Source organism: Alternaria metachromatica (genome assembly GCF_023757995.1).
Source record: "Alternaria metachromatica strain BMP 0045 chromosome Unknown scaffold_13, whole genome shotgun sequence".
Taxonomy (NCBI): domain Eukaryota; kingdom Fungi; phylum Ascomycota; class Dothideomycetes; order Pleosporales; family Pleosporaceae; genus Alternaria; species Alternaria metachromatica.
In genome coordinates, this window is record NW_026055504.1 from 476,199 (window position 1) to 498,110 (window position 21,912).

General features: G+C 55.0%; 6 protein-coding genes across 6 annotated transcripts; 2 read left to right on the plus strand and 4 right to left on the minus strand.

Moving 5' to 3' along the window:
- Positions 1-1,250: 1,250 nt before the first annotated feature.
- J4E83_006184 (uncharacterized protein) lies at positions 1,251-2,804 on the minus strand (the record flags this gene model as incomplete). The annotated part of the gene is made up of 1 exon (XM_049333099.1): positions 1,251-2,804. The coding sequence occupies one exon, from the start codon at positions 2,802-2,804 to the stop codon at positions 1,251-1,253; it is 1,554 nt and encodes a 517-aa protein (XP_049187789.1).
- A 1,458-nt stretch (positions 2,805-4,262) lies between these two features.
- On the plus strand, positions 4,263-5,078 carry J4E83_006185 (uncharacterized protein; the record flags this gene model as incomplete). Its single annotated transcript, XM_049333100.1, has 1 exon — positions 4,263-5,078. The coding sequence occupies one exon, from the start codon at positions 4,263-4,265 to the stop codon at positions 5,076-5,078; it is 816 nt and encodes a 271-aa protein (XP_049187790.1).
- Positions 5,079-6,148: 1,070 nt separating this feature from the next.
- On the plus strand, positions 6,149-7,113 carry J4E83_006186 (uncharacterized protein; the record flags this gene model as incomplete). Its single annotated transcript, XM_049333101.1, has 2 exons — positions 6,149-6,868; positions 6,925-7,113. The coding sequence occupies 2 exons, from the start codon at positions 6,149-6,151 to the stop codon at positions 7,111-7,113; spliced, it is 909 nt and encodes a 302-aa protein (XP_049187791.1).
- Positions 7,114-8,821: 1,708 nt separating this feature from the next.
- Positions 8,822-9,885, minus strand: J4E83_006187 (uncharacterized protein; the record flags this gene model as incomplete). The annotated part of the gene is made up of 4 exons (XM_049333102.1): positions 8,822-9,107; positions 9,161-9,302; positions 9,353-9,776; positions 9,826-9,885. The coding sequence occupies 4 exons, from the start codon at positions 9,883-9,885 to the stop codon at positions 8,822-8,824; spliced, it is 912 nt and encodes a 303-aa protein (XP_049187792.1).
- A 903-nt stretch (positions 9,886-10,788) lies between these two features.
- J4E83_006188 (uncharacterized protein) lies at positions 10,789-12,799 on the minus strand (the record flags this gene model as incomplete). The annotated part of the gene is made up of 3 exons (XM_049333103.1): positions 10,789-12,471; positions 12,531-12,687; positions 12,744-12,799. The coding sequence occupies 3 exons, from the start codon at positions 12,797-12,799 to the stop codon at positions 10,789-10,791; spliced, it is 1,896 nt and encodes a 631-aa protein (XP_049187793.1).
- Positions 12,800-16,869: 4,070 nt separating this feature from the next.
- On the minus strand, positions 16,870-20,279 carry J4E83_006189 (uncharacterized protein; the record flags this gene model as incomplete). Its single annotated transcript, XM_049333104.1, has 5 exons — positions 16,870-19,417; positions 19,469-19,697; positions 19,747-19,840; positions 19,893-20,050; positions 20,102-20,279. The coding sequence occupies 5 exons, from the start codon at positions 20,277-20,279 to the stop codon at positions 16,870-16,872; spliced, it is 3,207 nt and encodes a 1,068-aa protein (XP_049187794.1).
- Positions 20,280-21,912: the final 1,633 nt, after the last annotated feature.

Below are 21,912 nucleotides of genomic sequence, written 5' to 3' on the forward strand. Positions count from 1 at the left end.
AAAGCTACCAACACCGAACCACGCCCCGAACTGGGCTCTTCCATGTGCCATGCTCTGCGCCGCAGCTTCCAGCTTCCAAATTCTGAAGCTCGCGCTCACTTCGGCCATGAGAACCTGTTCAAAGTTTACAGCAACGTGTTGCTATCCCCTTCAAAGCTCAACCTGATCCAAGCATGGGCAGTCGCTTACCCTTCCGAAAACACGCATAACATTTGATCGTGGGTATCCTAGGAATACGGGGTGTGGACGCGTCTGCCCTGTCGATCAAGCTAGCGACACAAGGGAGTACCATGCTGCGCCATGTGATGATCTGGAGAAAGCTAACTCTAGCGGGAGTGTGTCGGCAATCATCACGACATTCATAGGTCAACCGAAAAAGGGCCTTTGAGCGGAGCCGCCGGTGCTAGATACTCGAGCGTGTCTGCCAAAGGAGTTAACTTCTGAGGCAAGCGCACTTTGCGACAGCCAGCGTCAAACTATTGTTATGGTGTTTCGATGGCTCGTGTGATCTGGTTTTGGACTGACCTGCTCGGCGAGCAGATCGAGTTGATCGACTAGATGACGTGTGAGCTGGATTGGAACAAGTGTCCGGTAGGCGAATCACATTAAGCCTGTCAAATAGAGTGGTAAGAGGGCGTGCTCGTTCCGATACTGCAAGGGAGTGGATTATGGCGTTAAGGTTTCGACGGGCTTGTCGATCGGCAAACAGTCACGCTAGACCAGGGCTGAAGAACCACGGCAGAAGCAATATAGGGTTCGAAAAGGTGGACTAGTGAGATTGGGGCTTGCATGAGATACGTGCGATGGACGCAAAACGTGCCACTATAGTAAGCCCTATAGTGTGATTGTGTAGTGCCTTGCGTCAAACCTTCGTAAATCGACGCGCGATTCTCGCCATGTTTCCCCACAGCTTCGTGAGATCGGTTTCGTAACGAGGCTCAGTCGTCGTAAGAAAGAATTAATTATTACGTTACCTGAGAGACTGATGCGTGATGATGTAGCCATTAGAGAGCAGATTGGTAAGATTCGTGAAATGGGTATCTATGTTGGAGAAACTGGCGTTCAGAAATGCCGCCGTACAAGAATGTCGCCGAAGCGGGGGTATGCTGGATATCGCTAATCGCAAAAGTTTGTACACAAGTTGGCGTATCAGGAGCCGAATGATTTTGTAGCACCGGTCGATGATCGCTCAGGTTCGCACGAAGCTACCCACTGGGAGTCAGTCAATGCGCGAGCTTTGCCCGCAAAGCCTATCCTCTCGACACCGCCTTCCCAAACATTGACAACCGACTTTTCTTGGGCTTACCTGCTGCCCCTCGCTGCTCCTCCCATGGTGAAACGTCATTGATCTGAAGTCGCCTACCAAGACCTAGACGTTCACGTGGAGACTCATACCAATGCTTGGAGAGCTCTGATGGCGCAATGGTAGATGGAGCAATGGAATACGAATCGTCGTCGTCATCATCACGATCCTCTCGAAGATCATCAGTGCTGGCTAGCGACGCTTCGTACAAAGTTGGTAGCGCTGGAGCTGATGGTGTCCTCCTATAGTGCGGCATGTGTGTAGACCGCTGAACTGGCGGTGGGCCCTTCGTTGCCATTGGCCGACTGAAGTTCTGGACCGGTCGCTGAGGGGCGTAATGTGGAATAGACGATGCATCCAAGGGCGACTCGTAGATGGCGAGCGGTTCGCTTTGTCGGCGCTCTACAACAGGCTGGGGTTGAAAGAGGAAGTCATGTGAGTCGGGCACATCGCCAAAATTGTTCTCAGCAGGCGCCTGAACAGCATGAGCATCCGTTCCCCATGCTCCTTGGTTGGGCCGGTCGTTCAATTTTCGGAAGATGGTATCTGCAGTGTCCATAACGATCGTATCTGCGGATGTAGTCGAAGAGGCTGGAGAATGTGGTCGCGAGTCTACTGATCCGTCTATGCTTGGGCGATCGCTCGAAGTGGAGTTCGATAGCCGAACTGGTGACTGCGTGGTAGAATCATAGGACGCGCCAGCGCTCTCTGATCTGGGAGGTAACGCGCCAGGCGCAGCGGGGTCGTCTGGGAAATAGTAGGACATCTCCGGGAGCGTGGTAGTCGATGGCGAGGATCCGAGGCCAGAAGCTCCATCTCGGATAGTGAGGTTTGATATGGAGGCAGATGCGACAGAGTTGGGTGGGTTACGGGTGCCATCTGTCATGACAGAGAATCTCGACTCGTTCCAGGGGGCGTTCTTGAGAGGCGAGCCAAAGGAGCCCTTGGACGATACGCTGATTCTGTTGTCCTTGCTGTATGCGCTTGTTGTTGAGTACCGGTGTTTGACAGATTCAGGAACACCGTCCCATTTTGAATTGACCTTGGGAACAGAATTTGGAAGTTTTTGACCGACATAGTTGCTGCTGGCTCTTGACTGCGGCGTAGAGGTTCCGGAGTTGAGGTTCAGCTTGCGCTGCTGCTCTTTGAACTGCTCCAAAGCGACTTGAGACGGTTCCTTCAAAGAGAGAAACCCGAGCACGGAGCCCTTTTTCTTCTTCTTCGATGACTTTGAGCCATTTGACGAAGAGTTGCTGGAGGATATGGAAGCCAGACTGGATGACGTCAGGGAGGTAGTGTCGAAGGACGGACGGGAGATGTTCGAAGGAGCGTTTGGATCCGGGGTCGCGGGCGGCTCTTGACTATAAGCAGAGTCGGGCCCAGAGTCCTGGGTAGCAGAGTCGGCGATGGAAAGGCAGTCGGACGGAAGCGGATTTCTGTACTTCAGCTTGGGCATGCGCGCCAGCGGGGACTGTGCTGTTAAGTCTGCATTCGGAGCCATGGCTAACGAAAGTGATTTCGGTCGGGTGGGCCCTTAGGGTTTAGCGGCCAGTCAGTGCCAGTTTGATCGTCGTTTGATTGGCAGGCCGTCGCTAAGGCGTAGCGCATGTCATGCAGGTGCAGGTAGCGGACAGTAGTCGAGGGTCGAGAAGTGAGGAATTTGAGTGGCATTTGGAAGGATGATATGGAGGTGGAGAGGTGAGGGTCGAGGACGGGACGGCAGATGAGGGAAATGGGCGTGCCTGTACCGAGCTGGAGAGTCTGCAAGTAGAAGGCGCAATTGAGGGCTCCAAGGCTAGCAAAAAGCAAGAGCGACTCACCGTGGAGGACGCAGGCTGGGACGGGTACGCTACGCTTCAAGAGACGTGATTCTGATGGCTATCCACGCGGCACTGCCTATCAGAGTATTGCTATTGGCGGGCTGAGCATGGCGTTTTGGTGGATTACTTGGGTGGCTTCTCGCTCTGGCGCTGACCCTTGCAGGCGTTCGGCTGCGTAAGACTCTCATCTGCGAGGATGTCGCCGGACTAGACGGACGCGTTTTGCGACATGCAAATTGGCAATCAGAGAGCAGATCTTGAACACCGTTATGTCGGCTGTGGGTTGGCAGTTGCTTCAGAGGCGCGCACTGACACTGCCTCGTGCCGATGCCGTCTTTAGTCCTTACTTTGTCTCCTATATCCCTCAAGGAACTTGCCATTCTGCTCGACCAGACCGCATGTAGGTCGGATAGACATGACAAGATTCAGACGTCGGGAATAGCGGCGCGTCACGCAATCGCTGTCTGAGAATGCCACGCACGGCCACAAGCAAGTGCAACCGAGGTCAGTGTGCAACTGGCATCGTGATGGTGTACACGGAGTACTCGGAGCGCGGATTACCATGTTCGGACACTCCTTTCTGGTCACGGCTGGGTAGGAGTATGATCAGAGGTGTAAACCCTTCCAATTACCACAGACGATCATGTGACACTCTTACTCGAATACGAGAGACCAGGCTCAAGATCTCTTCCTCTAATATCATCGAGTGTTGTCGGCGGACTGTGTGACGTGTGGCGGTTGATGTTGGATGGCCGGCTTTGTTACAAGATAGACGAGATCGACTCCCGTACAGCCGAATCGCAGCCAAAGAAATTATCGCCCGCAGGCCGGCTCCGCACAACCCTCGCCCTCATCTCGCGACGTGTCGACAGCAGCAGCCAGCGTGGGCGTTCCCGCGCACAATCTTGCACGACCGACATCCCCCTCGCAAATCGCACCTGGCATGGACGGCCCCGGCACAAGTCTAGACAGCGCCTAAGACGCCGCCACCTCGCGGCGAACCACCGCCGGAGATTTACCAGCAGCGCTCCCAGGCCTCTGCGTGGCCTGACCTTGCTTTCACCGCAGCGTGGTCGCCGATCGCCCTCCTGCCACGACTCTCCGGCTTTGCGCCTGGCGACGTCTCCCTCCACCAAGCCATGCCTGCGCTCCTGGTCGATACGAACGCGCGCCCGGTGTCCTCCAGCGATGCCTCGACCGCCTCGGAGCACTCTGGCGCCCGCTCCAAGTCGCCCACGCCCGACCGCCCGCCTGTGTCACCTCTCACGCCCACGGCCTCCGCTGCCCAGTTAGCTCCTGTGGAGCGCACCGAAGCCCGACCCCGCCCTGCCCCTCCGCCCACGGCCACCTTCAGACCGCAACCGCCGTCCGTCGCCATATCAGAGAGCGAGAACCCAGATGCCATCGCCCTGCGCTCCGCCATCTCGCTCCTGCAGCTGCAGCGCGAAAAGAGCAAGCGCGACCTGAGGGCCCTCCAGGACCTCAAGGCAGCCGCTGTATCCGACCCGCAGGCGTTCGTGCGATCGCTGCAAGAACAACGCGCGCAGGCCTCCCAGTCGCACCAGGACATCCTCACGCCAACACTGGCCGGTCTGTCCGACGCAGCAAGCAGTAGCGAACAAGACGCGAACAGCGCAGACACGCGCAAAGATTCCACGCACATGGAGGCGAAGCCAGACCCACCCAAGTTCCCCGCAATACCGCAGCCGCAGAACATCGTGCGATGTCCACCCGTCAACTGGGACAAGTATCACATAGTCGGAGAGCCACTAGACAAGATGCACGAGGAGCAGAAGAAGTGGCCGGGCTCCGCTGAGCCTCCGCGCACAAAGTCTGGCCAACGAGCACCCCCGCACTCAGTGACAGCGCCATACTCTCCTTTCACTGACGGCGTCAGCGCTGGCTCGTCGTCAACACCCCAACCCACCAAGAACTCCAAGAAGACGCCGTCGTGAGGCCGGATAGCACCGTGCCAACCGGCTGCGACCCAACACCAATGCGCAATGCGCAACACTTCATCACTACCACAACCGCTTATAGCTATTCCACTCCAAAAGTCCGAGAGCACAGGCTGCTCTACGAAAGTAATGCACTTATGGTCATCATGATAGACGATGCCTCACGAATAGACGACGAGACCATAGCGATAGACCCGAATACAAACAGACTAGACAAGCCAGTCCTTGACCTACATGGTGCGTTCCATCACTCACTTCACTCATGAAGGAGCCGACATCAAGACGGAAGCATGCAAAGTAGGTGACCCAACGTTAATGTAGGCTCTAGACCTGTTCCAGTTTTCTCTTGTGTGGGGTGCACTCATAGGCGATCTTGTTGAATCCAGCTTCTATTTGTGTCACCGTAGTCTGCATCGATTCGTACCTGCACACGCACGTTGCGGCTGTGCACCCCACAGTGGTCCCGTGTGGCTGGCACATCTGCAAGCGCCGCGCTCCTGCCTACACCGATGCAGAGATTGACGAGAGTTTCGGCACTCTTTCTTTTTTCAACTCTGCCATCATCACCCAACCAAAAATCTAGGCACGTCAAGTTCCTGACGTTCCTGCTTTACCCCTGCGCATTTGCTTCGCTTAGCGCTGCGCTACGTCATAATTCCAGGGTCTGTACACCACACGCCCAGCAACACGTCAACATCGTGGTCAGTGTGTCCAGAAGGCCCTGATTCGTATTCAATGCCGTTGATCTTGAGGCTGAGGCCCCGTTGGTTGGGTTTGCTATTCGCTTGTTGCCATGGCCGGGCCCTAGCAGTGACGTGCGGGTCTTTTGCACGGTCGTCGCATCGCAAGCTTGTATTTGCGCGTCACGTATAAGTGGTTGAGTCTTCCTTTATCGTCTTTGACGCATACTCAACATCTATCGCTTTTGTCTTTTATCTGCGTTTCAGCCTTGCAGCGCTGTTTGAATACATCGCCATTCACGCGTCGCACATAGAGGGATCGCGACTACCTGCGCCTTTACCCCTACACCACACCTACACTACAACCGTAACGCCAACACCATCAAAATGCGCTTCATCGCAGTACTACCGGTGCTATGTTGTACCGCGGCCCTCATCCTCTCGTTTCTCTGCCTATTCGCTGGGCATAAGAAAGGCTTCATGGAGGACTACTCTCTCCTAACGCTCAACACGTCCGCCGTTGGGCAAACGCTCATTCAAGCTCCATCAGAAGACTCTGACTCCACACTTTCATCCATCATAAACCTCATTCCCGACTCCATCACCGACAGCGTCACCAACGAAATCAACGAGCAGATCGACGAGTTCCGCGAGCGCGTCGGCATCGAGGACTGGTACTCGGCACACATGCTCAACTACTGCCAAGGACAGTATGAGCCTGGAGAGGTGGCCAACGCCACGCTGAGTCAGGATGACATTAGCAAGAACGTCACCGAGTGCGCAAAGAGCAGGGCTACGTACAAGTTCGACCCTACGGCAATTATTCAAGAGGCGATCAACAAGACTGGCGTAGACATCACCCTAGAGGACTTGAACTGGCCAGACGACATTCAGAACGGCATTGATGCGCTCAACGCGCTCATGGCAGCCATGTTTGTACTCTACGTCATTGCCATCTGCCTCATCTTCATCACGCTTCTCACCAGCGTTCTTGGAATCTTCATCGGAAACGGCCGACTTACTCCCTGCATCAACTTCCTTCTTGCGACACTCGCCTTCCTGGCTATCGGCCTCGCGAGCGCTCTTGTCACTGCTGTAATGGTCAAGGTAAGATTTGACTGTACAAAGTTCATGAGAGACATACACTGACTTCGAACCTCTAGGGCACAGATATCATTAATAAGCACGGCAACGACATTGGCCTCAACGCGAACTGGGGCGGCAAGTTCCTTGCTTTGACATGGGCTGCCACTGCACTTATGCTTATCGCGCTGCTTGGCTGGATCGCCAGCTTCTGCATCGGTGGCAAGGACCATGGTTCTCGCCGTGCTCGCAAGCCCTACAAGGTTTAAATGATGACAAGAGAGCGGATCATACAGTCCCTAGACTAACAGATTGGTCATGTCGATGCAGAGCAATTTTTGGAGTACAGCGGCCTTCGTCTTTTTACACGACCTCACGAACGAGTTCACGTCTTTCCTTAACGTTTTGTTATATACCCTCAGATACCAGATACCAGATACCAGAATGTGTTGTAGGACAGATTCAGCGATGAAGATTGTATACCTTAGTTTATCATGAATAGATATACTCAAACAAGACCGTTGTTCTCTTGCATTGTGCAGGTGTGCAGACTACATTGACATAAAAATATGTAAGGTAGGTGGCCTGAAATCGATGTAGCCTCTAGAGTGCTCTGTTTCCCCCCCAGGTTGTCATGCACGCACTTCTCTCATACCCTAAGGCCAAATGATCCGCACACGCTATCGATCAGCCACGCAACGGGACATTTCATTGAAGTGCGCCTCCATACACTGCTGTCACCATTATCTGTACAAAATTGTCATGACTGTTTACCAAATGCGCGTTCACGATGCGCAACACGAAACACTACAACGTGTACTCGACACCGATGTATGCCAATTCAAGTATGCATCGTCATTCCAATATTGAAGTCCTTCTCTTTTGTACTATACAACCAGAAAATCCAGCATAAGCCTCTTTATACTTTATCATCCCCGTCTTCGCAAATACACCTACTAATTACGAACCTGCCTTATTCAATCAACGTCCAGCCCACCCAATCATTCTTCTTACCTTGCAACAAGTAACATATTGCCCCACAAGATCCCATCATGCCACGGTACCAATCTCGACCCCGAGGATTTGGATATGACCAGGCCCCGTGAGTTTATCTATCCTCTCACCACCATTCATGCTACTTTGTACATATCTTTCCTCTTACTAGCATTTCACTGACTGTACACTCCAAGACAACTTCACTACGGCCCCGCATTCAACTACAACGGTTTCCAGGAAGGCCGCGAGGGAGGGCGTCGCGTGCGGGAACACTCATATACGCACGCTGGGTCAGGACTGCGAGTGATGAGGTACGATGCTGGAGGCAATGACGACGATGATTATTACTACCGTCGCCGCGGCGGTGACGGAAGGGAGAGATGGGGGTGGAGGGAGAGGTTTAGGTGCTGGTAGTCTGTTCACTTCAATCTAGGAAAAACCGGCACACCCTGGAGCCTACATCAACGTGAGGTCACCCACTTTGCATGTTTATATGTTGATGTTGTCTCCAGACCTCCTTGAAAATATCGAGCACGCAGTTTGAGAGAATCAGATGTAGTATCAATGTTTTCGTTTGTATCAAACGGGTATCTAGATTCATTACCTTCATCAAGTATGCCTGGTCTCCCACCATGACTACGCATGTTCCTCGCTCGTTTGGATACCAGTTCAGATGTTCCGTCATACTCCGACGTAACGTGGCACTTGGGGGTGGGCCATGACGACGTCCTGCTCGCTTTTGCGTAGGTGACCAAATGCCGGACAGTATCCAGAGTGGCAACGCATCCAAATGTTGCGTAAATGGTGTACATGTGTTCCTGTTGCTCATCGCTGGCGGATGATTTCTAGTAGAGTCCGGTATCAGTGGAGGCCGAAATCGAGTTGAAGAGGAATAGAGCTTGCGCACCTGTAAGAAACTCCTCGCTACGGATATAGTTAGCACTCGTCCAATGCTTTCTTTCGCACTCTTTGCTATGCCACTTACAAGCTCAGCGTGATATAGCCGTCGCGATCCTCGTCATACTTCTTGAAGACGTCTGTCATCCTCTTCAGACTAATACACGCTTGCACGAACAAGTCGAAGCTCAGTGCGTTGCGTCCGTCGCGGTCGTACGTGCGGTACAAGAGGGTGACGAAAGCTTGAGAGAGACGGTATCCGAAAGCGATGAGGGCTTCGTTGAATTCAGCGTAGGATATGCTGCCGGAATGGTCTTGATCGAAACGGTCGAACAGGCTGCGCCAAGCTGAGAGGAAGCCCCAGAGCCCACTACAAACAATTTGTTAGCTTGTATTTGTCAAGAGAGGGACGAGGTGAAGTACCAGAATTCATCAAAGTTGACAGAACCAGATCTGTTGGTGTCGAACATTCGGATCATCATACGGACAGTATGAGGATCGAAAGGTGTCCAGTCTCCGTTGACGAGTGCTGTTCGCAGCTCAGCTTCTGTGAGCTCACCACTCTCTGTCGCATGCGTCAGTATCATGTATACATGAGTTCTTGCTACAACATACTGTCTTTGTCGACCGCGCCGAACAGTCTCCACAGCGCTTCGCGGTCATTCGCATCCCTTGGCGGCGGTGCAGGAGTAGGCGGCGGCCTCGACTGCTGCGCCAACTGCGGTCTTCCATGATATCCCTGTGGCGGAGGTCCATGGCCATAGTTGACTGGTGGAGGCGATCCTACTCCCATTCTGTTGTCTGGCCTCGCGTCGTATCGGCCGTCGTACCGCGGGTCGCTGTATGCGCCTGGTGGGGGTCTGCTGTCATATCCACCACCTCCTGCGCCGCGTCCACCACCGTAGCGCTCATCCGGACGCGTGTCGTATCTTTGGCCGCTGGGAACGGGCGGGGGAGGTTTGTTGTAGTCGGGACGCGCCGAGCTGGTGCGCGGTGGGCGTGAGGCCGCGGAAGCGTTTTGCGACATCATCGCAGCAGCCTGGTCTACGTCAGTCCTGCAGGCGCGTCGAGGGACTGCAAAGACGTACCTGCTCAGGCTCGGCATGCATAGGCAGCCTGTCCGGGTTGAAGCCTTTATTGTACGCCATGGTGGGAGCGAGTCGTCGTGTGTTTGCAAAGTGGAAAGCAAGATGTCGCAAGGTCGAGGGCTGATGATATATGAAGGTGACACCAAGCTTCAGCTTCTCGGCGCGGGCAGCAATCGTCACGCAGACAAGTGGCTCCCAAACACAGGAAGATGCTAGTAGGTTTCGTACAAAGGCTTTACGATCAGCCGAGTAAGATGCGGCTCCAGCGATCAAAGCCCAACGTCGCCCTTCACAGCCCGGTTGCGGCTGACACCAACGGCGACCCCTTGGGTAGGCATATGCGCAGCGGGGCAGGAGGCTTGGCCCTATGACGCACTAGCCCTCGTGCCGGTCAACAACAAGGGAATGTCTACCGCGATGCGAATACGGGCAAGTCCGTGTAGGCATAGCGCAAAATTTGATCGTGGTATTCTTACCCAATGTTCCGATTTCCGAAGGTTCGGCCAGTTGCTGTGGGGTTTGCAGGTCATTCGTTCCCTCCAGTGCCGAGTCACGTAGAGCTTGCGTAATGGGGTATCCTTGTATGTCTAGGTGGACTCGTCCAAGTTGTTCATTGATATTATTTTTTACAAAGAAGTACAAATCGCAACTCTGATCTTTCGTCATGCCATAACCGGGCGCCCGAGGGTGTCCAAGTGCAACCGTCAAATTGTGAAACGAGACAAAATACTAGATGATAACAACGACAATCATCCTGGGTATCCAACGCCCCTGCACCCAAGTTCTACAAATCCTTCAAACAAAAACAACGGTATATAGTATGCATCGAGCATCGCTGACTGGCCTCCAGGAAGTAAAGACCGTAACAGAAGGATAAAGATAAGGGGTACAAATACAGCATGGCCGAGGCCACACGAGAAAGAAGATCGCTTCAAAACAACTTTTCGAGCTCCGCAACGCTGCTCAGGTCTTGACTCGCTTCTGGTTGCCGTCATCTGAGCCCTGATCAGACGTCTTGCGCTTGCGCTCGGCAGAATCGTCGCGGGCGAAGCTGGGTCCGTTCGGGGCTACCGGAGTCTGGAAAGTCAAAGGGCTCGGCAGCATGTTGGAGTCGCGGCCAAAACCCCACTCGGGGTAAAAGCTGGAAGGCGAGGGAAGCAGGCCATTCTCAACAAAGCGACTGGGAAGTGCTGAGATGGGAGTTTCCATGTTGTCGCGACTACCGTACGAGTTGCTGTTCGACGGCGGCGGAGGACGGGCGAAAGGATTGGGCGGGCCAGTTGCACCGGCACTGAGCAGTGAGTTGGCACTTGGCGACGGAGGAGGCAGAACGACACCGGAAGAGTGTGATGCGTCGGTGCTTCGTCCAGGAGTTGCACCCGTCGTTCCAGAGTCTTTGGGAGACGAATCGGCCGTCGCACTCCCAGCGTCTGACTGTTCGCTCGGAATCTGCACCCTCAATCTCGGCTTGCTTTCACCACCCATGCGTAGACTGTTTGTTCGCGACGGCGGAGGAATGGTGGGCATGGAGGACGTAGACTGGGTTCGCTGCGGCGGCTGCTGAACAGGCGCTTGTGGAGGCTGCGCTTGAGGCTTCGGGTCCCCGTTTGGCTGCAATCGCGACATGGCGGCCACGTCAATCGACTGCGCTCGGTTCTCCTGTTTGATGTAGGGAGCTTCGCTGCGAGACAGGTTTGAGTTGTTGCTGCTGCCCCAGTGTGCTGCGAGCATGGACTGGCTATCGTCGATGGGTGTGAAGATGCTGTGTCTGGCAGACGCGTGTAGCGGCTTGGGCTGAGGAAGAGGGGGGCTCTGGAAATCGTTCTGTTGCGGCGGGGACGGAACGGTGATTGTGGGCTGTTGCGGCTGCTCTTGTTGCGGCTGGGACACTTGCGGGGGTGGAGGTGGTGGAGACAATCGATGCTGCTGAGCTTGTTGCTGGTGTTGCTGCTGCTGCTGGGCTTGTTGCTGGGCCTGTTGTTGCGCTTGTTGTTGAGCCTGCACCTGAGCCTGTTGTTGCGCCTGTACCTGGGCCTGCTGCTCTTGTTGATGCTGGTGTTGCTGCTGCTGCTGATGTTGGTGCTGTGCCTGTTGCTGCTGCTGGAAGGTGGGTGGCATGGACTGTCGGCGCTGCTGCTCTTGCTGCATGTACTGGACTTGGGAATGTGTGGGCATGGGGTGCGTGAACTGGTACTGGGCGGCGGGCGGTGTAGGCTGGGGCTTGGGCGCCATCTGCTGGGCAGCTTGCGGGTTGTAGAAGGACGGGGTCGGCATGTAGGCATAGTTGTTGGGCGGCTGAGGGGCTTGCGAAGGGTAGGGCTGCGGCGGCGCGAGGTTGGAGCTCGGTCTGCGGATGTGGCCTACGCGCGAGTTTGGTCGCGACAGGTGGTGCGGCGGCTGTGGGGAGGGCCCTCGCTGCTGGAAGGCGCCGTTGCCGATTGGCGGCGACATGGACGGCGCGCCGTGTCTTATGTGCTGGAACTGCGAGTGTTGCATGTGATGGGGCATCATCGAGTGCTCGGGCGGGGTGTGCGAGTCCCGGGGCAGGGCGCCCTCGTCGTCCTCATCATCCTCGTCGTCGCCGTCCTTCTTGCCCATAAAGTCCTCTGGACCCTTGTGCTCGTGGGCTCCGCCATACTGCGTGACCTGTCAGTGTCATTCTGCTTTAGCGCCGCTCTCGATCCAGGGTCGTCGGGGATGCCTACATATTGGTACCGGCCAATCGTCTCGTTGATGTCGCCGGAAGAGAATTCGTAGAGCTTCTTGTTGTGGCCGAAGATGATGACGGCCACGTCGACGGAGCAGAGCACCGAGAGCTCGTGCGCCTTCTTGAAGAGGCCGCCTTTGCGCTTGAGGAAGGTGCTGCAGCGGGTTAGTAGCTGCAGGTGAGGGCCATGGAACTGCGGCAGCTGACTTACACGGAGCGGTTCCGGTCGTCCTTGATGGCCTTGATCTCAATCTTTCTGCGACCCATGGTGGCTGGCGATGCTAGACGGGCAGGCGCATGGAGCGACGGCGAGGCTTCGAGGAGCAGAGCACGATGGCACTAGCTTGCGCGGCAGAGGCGTGTTCACGAAGACGTGCAGCGTTTCAGCGCGGCCAGGAGGGAGTGGGCGGCGAGAATCGGCGCGGTGGATGCTCGATTCTTTTTCGCGACTCCAGGGCTATATGGCTGTGATGCGCGACACAAAGGTCGGTTGCTGCACTCACAGGAAGCGTGAGGCTCTGAACGTGATGTGCAGAGGAAACGATGATGGAGTGGGTGGGCGCCCCTATATTTAGAAATCTGGCGTCTGCAGAGCCCAGGCCATCCGATCGCTAATATGCCCGGTTACAGCTTATTTGCTCGGTTTGGACCTTCGTGCCACGTCCGCCGTGCCCTTGCAATTGGGTGTGCAATCTGTACGTCAATCATCGCTGGGCCGGCTAACTGCACTTGGGCTGTTTACTCCACCTGCGACGCCCAGCTGAGTTATTTTAGGGACATATCAGGGCCGGGGTCCAGCGGCCTCACACGCGCAGAACAGACCCTTGATGCCGTACAGTAGCAGAATGAGACAGCTGCCTTTTACCGGCATTGCGCTACGTCGCTGCTCGAGTCTCTCAGATTAGCAGGGCCGTCTGACCGGCTCTGCAGCGACGAGACGGGCGTCGCTATTCTTGCGTGCCACGACCACCGGGCACGCGAGTCGGCGCTTGCAGAGATAATGACGAGAGTCGACCCAGGCTGCAGACGTTGGCCAGCGTGGGATAGGCGCAGGGCGGAGGCATTCGGTCGGCCGGTGCTCCTTGTGCGGCATTGCACTTACCGGTGCGCCATTTGCACCCTTTCCGAGACCGCGTTTTGCTAGCCACACATGGCGGAGCACTGGCTCAATCATCTCTCTCAAACGATAGCCTCCTCGACTGTGAGGGCAGTCCCTGGGTGAGCTGCGGCCCGCCAACGAGTCCTCCGCTCTCTGCGACTGCAATCATTCAATACAGGCAGCCGTCGAGGGCACCCCGCTCCCCCCGCCGGATGCGGCGCGGCACCCATGTGCTCTGTATCTTCACACTCCCTGTTAATCTCCATGCAGTCACGTCGCGTGCAGACGATCGGATAACGTCCATACACATCGTTCCCAGTATCTGCTTCCATGTCCCAGGCGTTGAAGTTGGATTAGGGCTCGCAGCACGCGGTTCCTAGCGCGGCTGCCTCCCATGTCCGAAACGCGATATTTTTAGAAGGCCATGCCGCAAACCCACTCCCACGGCTGGCATGACGCACCCACGACCGCGTCTGATTGACTGACTGCCCCAGCTTACCTCACCACACATCCAAAGCTCCAGATCGTTACACATTGCTAAGCTGCTGTCCGCCCTTGTCGTTTTCCCGTTGACATGATCTCACCCGCCTAGCCGCCGGCATCGTGTCCCTTCCCCAGCTTTACTAGCTCATGATTCCGCTTGCGTATACTCCACCGCTGCGAGACTAGTCTATGTGATTGCGGTCTTCACCTGCTGAAGCGACTGTGCCTCACACAGGGCCAGCGGCTCTACCGAACAAGTGCTCTCCATTGAAGCTTGTTGGTTCTAATTGAAGCATCCCAGATACCCGCATCACTCAGCAACGCGTCACTTCATCTTCATCAAAGAAACGACGCCCACCGGAAAATAAGCGGCCCGGCGCGTCTAACCCCTCTATCAGACGCAGGTACACTCTTCGGCTGTTATTCTTAGTCGCACATGCACACCACCCGGTAACCATCCCTTTGTTTCTTATCATCACCCAACCCTCTCCCAGAGACCTGGTCGGTGCAGGTACACATCTCGTGTTATTTTGGGCCGCATGCTGGCCCTCAGGATTCTCATCTCTCCAATCACTACGACCTCTGGCCCCAACCCGAGACCTGTGCCTCAGGGAAGACCGCGTGGTAGATGCAGGTACACTGCTCGGACGTTATTTCTGGACGTCTCAGATTTGATATACTAATCCCAACCTCATGATGACAGAGACGATGTGCTCTCGATCTTCACTAGCAACTACTGCACGTCGTCGGCGCCTACAAGAGATCGTCAAGGCACACTTATCAGGGAAGCGGGGATGGTAGGTGGTTCAGAATAGAAACCGACATCTTGAGCTTGTCCAATTCTTTCGAAAGCCCTCTCTGAGCGCGTAGCTTCAGCGATACAGCAATCGAGCAGATCCATGGATGGGTTGTTGGTACTATGACTTCACCATGATGAAGCGCTTCGCCAGATAGGGGTACTCCGTTCTTGCGCGTTGCATGCATACAACTATACTGACCTTGGACATATGAGTTGGCACATCTCACTAGGCGGAACAGGAGGCTACATGGGGATAGTGAGGAGCGTCTGAGGCTTTGAAAGCCCTTGCAACTCTTGGGGTTCTGGCAACGAAAAGGCAGATTCCTTTCTGGGGAGGACATACCATGATACGCGCAGTGACATGACCCTTTAGTCTGCATCTTTTTGTCCATTTCTGAGACTGTACTAAGAAGGGAACGCTCGCATGAGAACGCTAGAGACAGAGGAAAGTCAGATCCTTCTACATCGATCACGTCTCAGATTTTTCACTTTCATAATCATAGTTCGTCCTTTCCAAGTATAAAGCGTCTCTTGATCGGTCCTCTCTCCTACCTTCAAGAACTACAACTTAATAGCCTTGTGCCCTGCCTTTTACCAAAACCACGCGTGTCAACGTTCATGAGTCCGCGTGGTTTTGCGCTCCCTACACCCAAAAGATACGAGACGGAATTACGATGACGAAGAAAGCACATAGCGCCGTCCCATGCAAATTTTCAGCGTAGCTTTCGCGGCGCGGCACCGCAGCCACATCACACGTTCAGATTCAAATTTTGGTAGAACTCTCAAGGGCATGAATTGCAGAAAGAGAAAGTCTACATATCCCTAAAGCTTTATAAGCTTCGCTAGTGTGCTCTCACACGTGATCGCGCTCGATGTAGCACTGGCGTGAGCTCCGAGATATATAACATCGCCATCCCTTACGAGACTCCAATTCAATAGTCCGCTCCGTTTTTACGAAGCATCCAAACAAAAATTCCAGCCCAAGAAATGATGGAGTGCTCTTTCGCCCGCTGATCGCCCGCTGATGTTCTAAATGTTGCAGAATGAAGGCCGATGCATGCATTCCGAGTATCTTCTGGTTACATGATGACGTATTGGCAAGATTCTGGAACGAAGTTTCAAGGACACCATGTGTACACCCAGTACGTGGGAGGTTGCCACATCAGTTGTGTATTGAGTCTTTTTCGTAGGCTCTCAGCATCTGGCTGGCGCAGACATCAACCATGTGCTTCTTGGGTTTGATCCATCGACCTGGACTCATGCTCTTGCTTTCCAACCTTTTTGGCGGAGGTATTGAAGCAGTATTATGAAGGAAGTGTGATGTGATCGAGAAAGATATTTATACGAGCCAGAACGCTCCAGAAGATGGCTGCATGGAAGTCCTGATCCCCGAGTCCCGCAACCTATCTTCCAAGTGGTTCAAAAAGATCAGCATGATAACATCAACACCAAAACACGATCGAAAGCACTTGAAGTTCGCACAAATCAAAGTGATTACACAAGCAAAACGTCTTGATTAAACATTCCAACAGTCTCTCTTTCTAGAACATATAACACGCTACGTCGTCTCCACCATGGTATGTATTATCGCGGTCATTCGAACATGCGTGACCACGTAACTGTGCATGTCCGCAAAGATGTGTACCTAGACAACGATGTACATTCCTCCCGAGGTATCTCAGCAAAACGTAAGAAAAATCGAAACAGATACAGAGGGAATGAAGCAAGCCGATTGTCAGCCATAAAGTGTATGAAGCTGACGGGTATTTAGGCGTCGAAAGCACAAATTAATGCCCAGTGTCGTAGAAGAAAAAAACCAGAAAGTCGAAATGGGAAAGGGTATCGAGCAGTTTGTACGCTGGGAAAACAGAACGGGTATGTGATGCTAAAGAAGATCTGAAGAACCGTTAGCGGGGTCTAAGCAGAAGAAGCCCACGATGCTCACCAAAGCACATTCTACCACTGTCTTCCGGCGCCAGATCCAGCTGCTGCCGGCTGACCATCAACGTTGCCAGTAAGTTCGGCGACACGCGCCTTGATACGGGCAACACGGCTTTCGATGGTCTCCTCGCCACTGGTTTCACCTTCATCGGTGCGCTGGCTCTGGCTCACACTTCGGCTACGTCGAACCTGTTCTTCGCTGAGCCTTGCGGCGCGCTCTGCTGCATTCTTTCTAATTTGGGCCCATCGGTCTTGAGACGGCGATTGTTGCTTGGTGAACTCGATAGATTCCTCAGAAATATCATCCGCATACTCCGGCGCGCGTTGAGTTGGGGTCCTAGGGTTCGTCTGTTGTACCTGGCGACGAGGCACTGTCGGGGCGGCAGCGGCGTCGTCCTCGCTCTCATCGTCAGCAGGGGCAAACGCAGGCATGTCATCCATAGGGCCTTGGTCGAATCGAGAGAAGGCTTGGTCAATTTCTTGTTGCGTTGCGGGTGCTCCAGCAACAGGGCCGCCTGCTTGGATCGGCTCTGCGACCTCAGGCGAGGATGCCGCGGGACTAGGTTCGTAGTTTGGCGATGGCTCCTGTACGGGCTCCGGATGGTTGTCGGTGTAGGTCGGCGATGGCTCTCGTACGTTGGCCTGATGATCATCCAGTCGAGAGGTACTGCGAACGGCATCGGATGCTTGGAAGTACGAATCATCCGCAGGCGCAGGCGCAGGCGCAGGTACTGCTGCAGGTGTCTCGGTCTTCTTTCTTCCGAAAAGCTTCCTGAATCCACTACCTTCCTTCTTCTTCAGCTTGTTCGGTGAGATCTTCTTTCCAGATGCGGCACCCTGATCCTCACTGACGCGAGTCTTGGGCTGAGGGGCTACGACTGGCTTGCGATCGGGGATTGACTTCCTCAAGGCAGGGTGCTGGTTCGGTGTCGCGCCTGTCTGAACAGACTTCTCATCCTCGATGGGCAGTGGTGTCGCGAAGGGCGTTTCCTCGATGGGTGTGGACTGTTCCCGCGTCATTGCGACGGGGAATGTCTGTTGCTGAGGAAGTGGAGTCTGGGTAGGTGACTCATGTGGCCAAGGTACTGGTGTCACAGAGGCCTTGGTAGGCGTGGTGGTATCAATGCGAGCGGGCGAGTCTCCTCGCTCAGACTTTGGTAGCGCTGGAAGGTCCCGGTTTGACACGCTTGGAGGCAGCGGGGAAGCGCGGCCATTGGCAGCTGCTGTAAGGTTGTTCTTTGAACCTCTGCCCGCAGTGTGATCGCCAAGGTATTGGGCACGGAGAGCATCTTTATCGAGGGCGGCTTCGCCAAACTTCTTGTCCCACTGCATGGCCGGACCAGCCTCGTTCACCAGATGTGGCTGCAATGTAAGCACACTGTTTGTTTTGACGGACGTAGTATCGTCAGTACGTCCTCGGCGTGTCGCAAATTCTTTTGCATCCTTCTCATCACGCTCATTCTGAGCCAGTTTCGCGGCTGCAGCCTGTATTCTTGCGTGCTGATCGGGGCCAATGCTAGTCTTGCTCATGGGCGTGTTGGTAGTCGTCCGGCTGTATGGCTCTTTCGGAGTTGGCTTCTTGCCTGTCGACTTCCGCCGACCAAGTCGTCCGCGCCTCGTGAAGCTGAATTTGGACTTCTTCTCCACAATGTACGCACCCTCTTCAGGGGCAGCTGCACCCTTGACCTGCTCTTCCATGACCAGCCACTTTGCGCCCTGGATGCGTGTCTCGATCAACGTGCATCTTCCGAACGCAGCCTTGCGATCAGTAGTCTCTTCAGAAGCCAGACTGATCATCCATACCCACCAGAAAGTCTCGTCGAGATCGAATTTGGTGATGCTTGCCAGCTCGCCGGGCTCGAGGTCGTCTTCGCTGAGGCCATTTCGTACGTGTGACTGAGAGCTGTGTACGCGGTGCTCTCCTAGTGGTGGGAGTTTCTGGTTTGGCATCAACAAGGTAGTTGGAGGAGATTGGTTGTTCTCGTCAGCAAAACCCGAGGACAAGAAGTCCGCCCACGAAGGAGTGGTTGGGCGACCAAAGTCGGTGTTGTTTGAGCGGGGCCCGTTTCGGAGACTAGAGAACTCTCGTGGGTTGCCACCCACTGGGGTACCGTTGGTACTGGCGGAGCTGTCCATGATACCCGAAAACCCGAAGTCTTCAAAGCGGGACCATGACGGGTCTGGCGTAGTGGGGTCGGCGGCCGAGACAGTCGATTGATTTGCCGTAGCAATGCACTCGAGTACTCTGCGGCACTCATCCGTCAGGGCCTTGACGGTGTCGTCGTATTCGGAGAACTGTTGTAGCGCTCTGTCGTCGTCTCGGTATTCAAAGTTCTTTGCGCGACGCAGCAACGCGAATGGTGTAGGCGAAACGGAATCCACTATCATGACCACCTTGGTTGTTCGCGTTTGCATAAGGGTCGGTGTTTGCGGAGGGTATTCGGTCTGGGAGAGTAGCGCCTGGAGTGATCGTGGTAGAGCAGAGATGCCGCCGACTACGTTCATATCTGGCGATAGCGATCGCAGGTAAGCGAAGAAGAGATGGCTGGCAGCGTCCGCGGCCCTACAATTTAGTTAGTATGCGTTGGTCGTCTAATCCAGCGAGAGTGCTTACTTCTCCCATGTGCGATAACCACCGTCGAAACCCTTGCCGTCTTCAACGAACTCAAAGGCCCACCATCCGGCTAAACGAGAGAGCTTCCTGCCACCCATGCCGTTGCTCTTGCCTCTGGCGGCGACTGCAGACAGGAGATCGAAGAAGTCGAATATGATGTGCTTGCGAGCCTCAGAGTCGACGCTGATTGGTATGAAGGTGTCGAACGCGTGGCGCGCGAAGTTTGAATCTGGACACAACGTCAGTGGTGATTGGGCATGTCTTTGCGGTCGCCTTACCAGACTCGCCGATTCGGAAGAGCTCGTATGCGTCCCAGGTGACTACACCGCCGGGCAGTCTGCTCCAGCACCATTTTATGATACTGCAGAGCGTCTGGCTACGTCAGCGCATGGATCGATGTGGTGAGACGGGTATGTTAGCCTACCAATGGCTCAGTAAGTCGCAGTTCCTGTGCCAGCCCCTCGCCTGTGTATTGCCGTGTGCCCTCGTAGGCGGCTTTGAAGAAGTTGCGGACGAAGTTGCGGGAGGCACTCGTGTCGGAGGTGGGGCGGAAGGGGAGGAGCATAAAGGGCATGTCCAGGGCTTTCGCGTGTTAGCAGTGCGTGCGGGGTGCCAATTGACGGGTCGACGTACCCCTCGATTTCATCTCTTGGGTGCAGACGTGGATGAGCTCCTGGATCTCGTCGGGCGCGACATCCTTGCGCGTCCATGATTCCTCCCAGCGGGGCTTGGGCGGTGCGACGGGCTCGGGGGCAGCTTTGGCGCCCTTTTGCTTGTCCTTGGAGTGGAAGACATTCTTGAAGAAAGGCATGTTGGCGTATGGCGGGGTGCGTGGCTTGTGTCCCGAGGGTCTTCGCTACCACCAGGGCGAGTGACGCAGATGCGCTCGGGGGTGGATGCGCGACGCGGTGGTAGCGCGATGCAGGGACGGATGCTATTCAATTGCTTTTTCTGCGTATGGCTGCTGTGTTAGCAGTGTAGGTGTATAAAATCACTGCAAAGAGGTTCCTGGGCTCGGGCGGCCGAGGGGACGGATGGCTGCTGGCGGGAAAGGAGAAGAGCAGGCAGTTGCAGTCCGGCAGGCCTCATTAGGGTACAGGCGAAATAAGTTCCAATCGACGCCCGTCAATCGCCCATCCCTGCGCCGCCAAGCCCTCCCTTTGCAGCTAGCCCTCCAAGCAGCCGTGGCTCCTGCACGGGACAGTGGCTTCTGTTTCGCATCTTTGCTTTAGTCGCCAGCACACCAGTCCCGGTACTCGAAAATCTACGCGGCAAACGCCTGGCTTTCGTGCGCGATTGGCGGGGCGGTGTTGATGTGTTGTCCAAGTCGCGTCATCCACCGCGCATCCCCACCGTGTCACCGCTGACACCGCCTCATATCGCGCCCACTCGCCCTGCCTGGGCTGCTTCATCACCGCCAGCCTTATCCCAGCTCTCAACACCACACAGCACCACTTCACGACGCCTCGTGGGACGGACCCTGCGTAATGCGCCCGCTGCTGATCCGACTAGCTCCCGACCCCAAGGGCCGTTGTCTCGCACGCATGAACCTGACTCCACTGTAAATCTAATACTCGTGATGCTATGGCGGCGGCTGAGAAGAAGCACATGCACCAGCTGAACTCCCCCGAGGCCTGAGCATCCTATCTGACAGCCGCTGGCAGTGGCACCAACTGTATCTGCTCGGATACAAGAGCACATCTTCCTGATCAATTATCGCAGGCAATTGGCTTGTCACATGTCAATATACAAGGTGTAACGCGATGAGCAGCCAATTTGTGTTGATGCAACGGCAGTGTCGTGAGAACACCATCTTACCCTTATGCTCACGTCAATAATCAACGTCTTATCGTCTTTCTGCTTTTTGCTTCCAGACAACCGCGCGACCGTCGCGCGCAATTTCCTGCAAACCCTTCCTGGTGGTACTTCGGCGTATCTTTGAAACGACAGAACAAAGTCAACTCTCCTTCACTTCCGCCCGCGTTCCGATGGCACGCCATGCGTTCATGGCAGAACCCTGGTGGGAATGCAGGCTCAATGAATATGACATCAGCACAGAAGCCGTGGTTTCTCTATATCTGAGCTTGCAGGAGCTGCCAATAGGGGGCAGACTGTCGGCTGTATTTCCAGCAGAGACACCCTATAAATTCAGATCGACAGGTGTTGTACCGCGAGAGACACCGTCTCAACTCTTCCTGATGCAGACGAGTGCTCACGCCCGACGTGTTGTCTTCGGGCTTGTGCAATCGCCAAGCGTGCGGGCACGTGTTTTCGTGATCTGCGCTAGCCAAAGCTCCAAATCCATTCTGGCCTAGCTCCGAAGCTATCGAAATGCCGTCCCGTTGACATCTCGACGTTGTCAGTACCCTGAACGCGTTCAAAAGCGACCCCTCGTGACATCTAATTAATGCGATCACCAGAACTAGTCCCTTCCTGAAGGATCC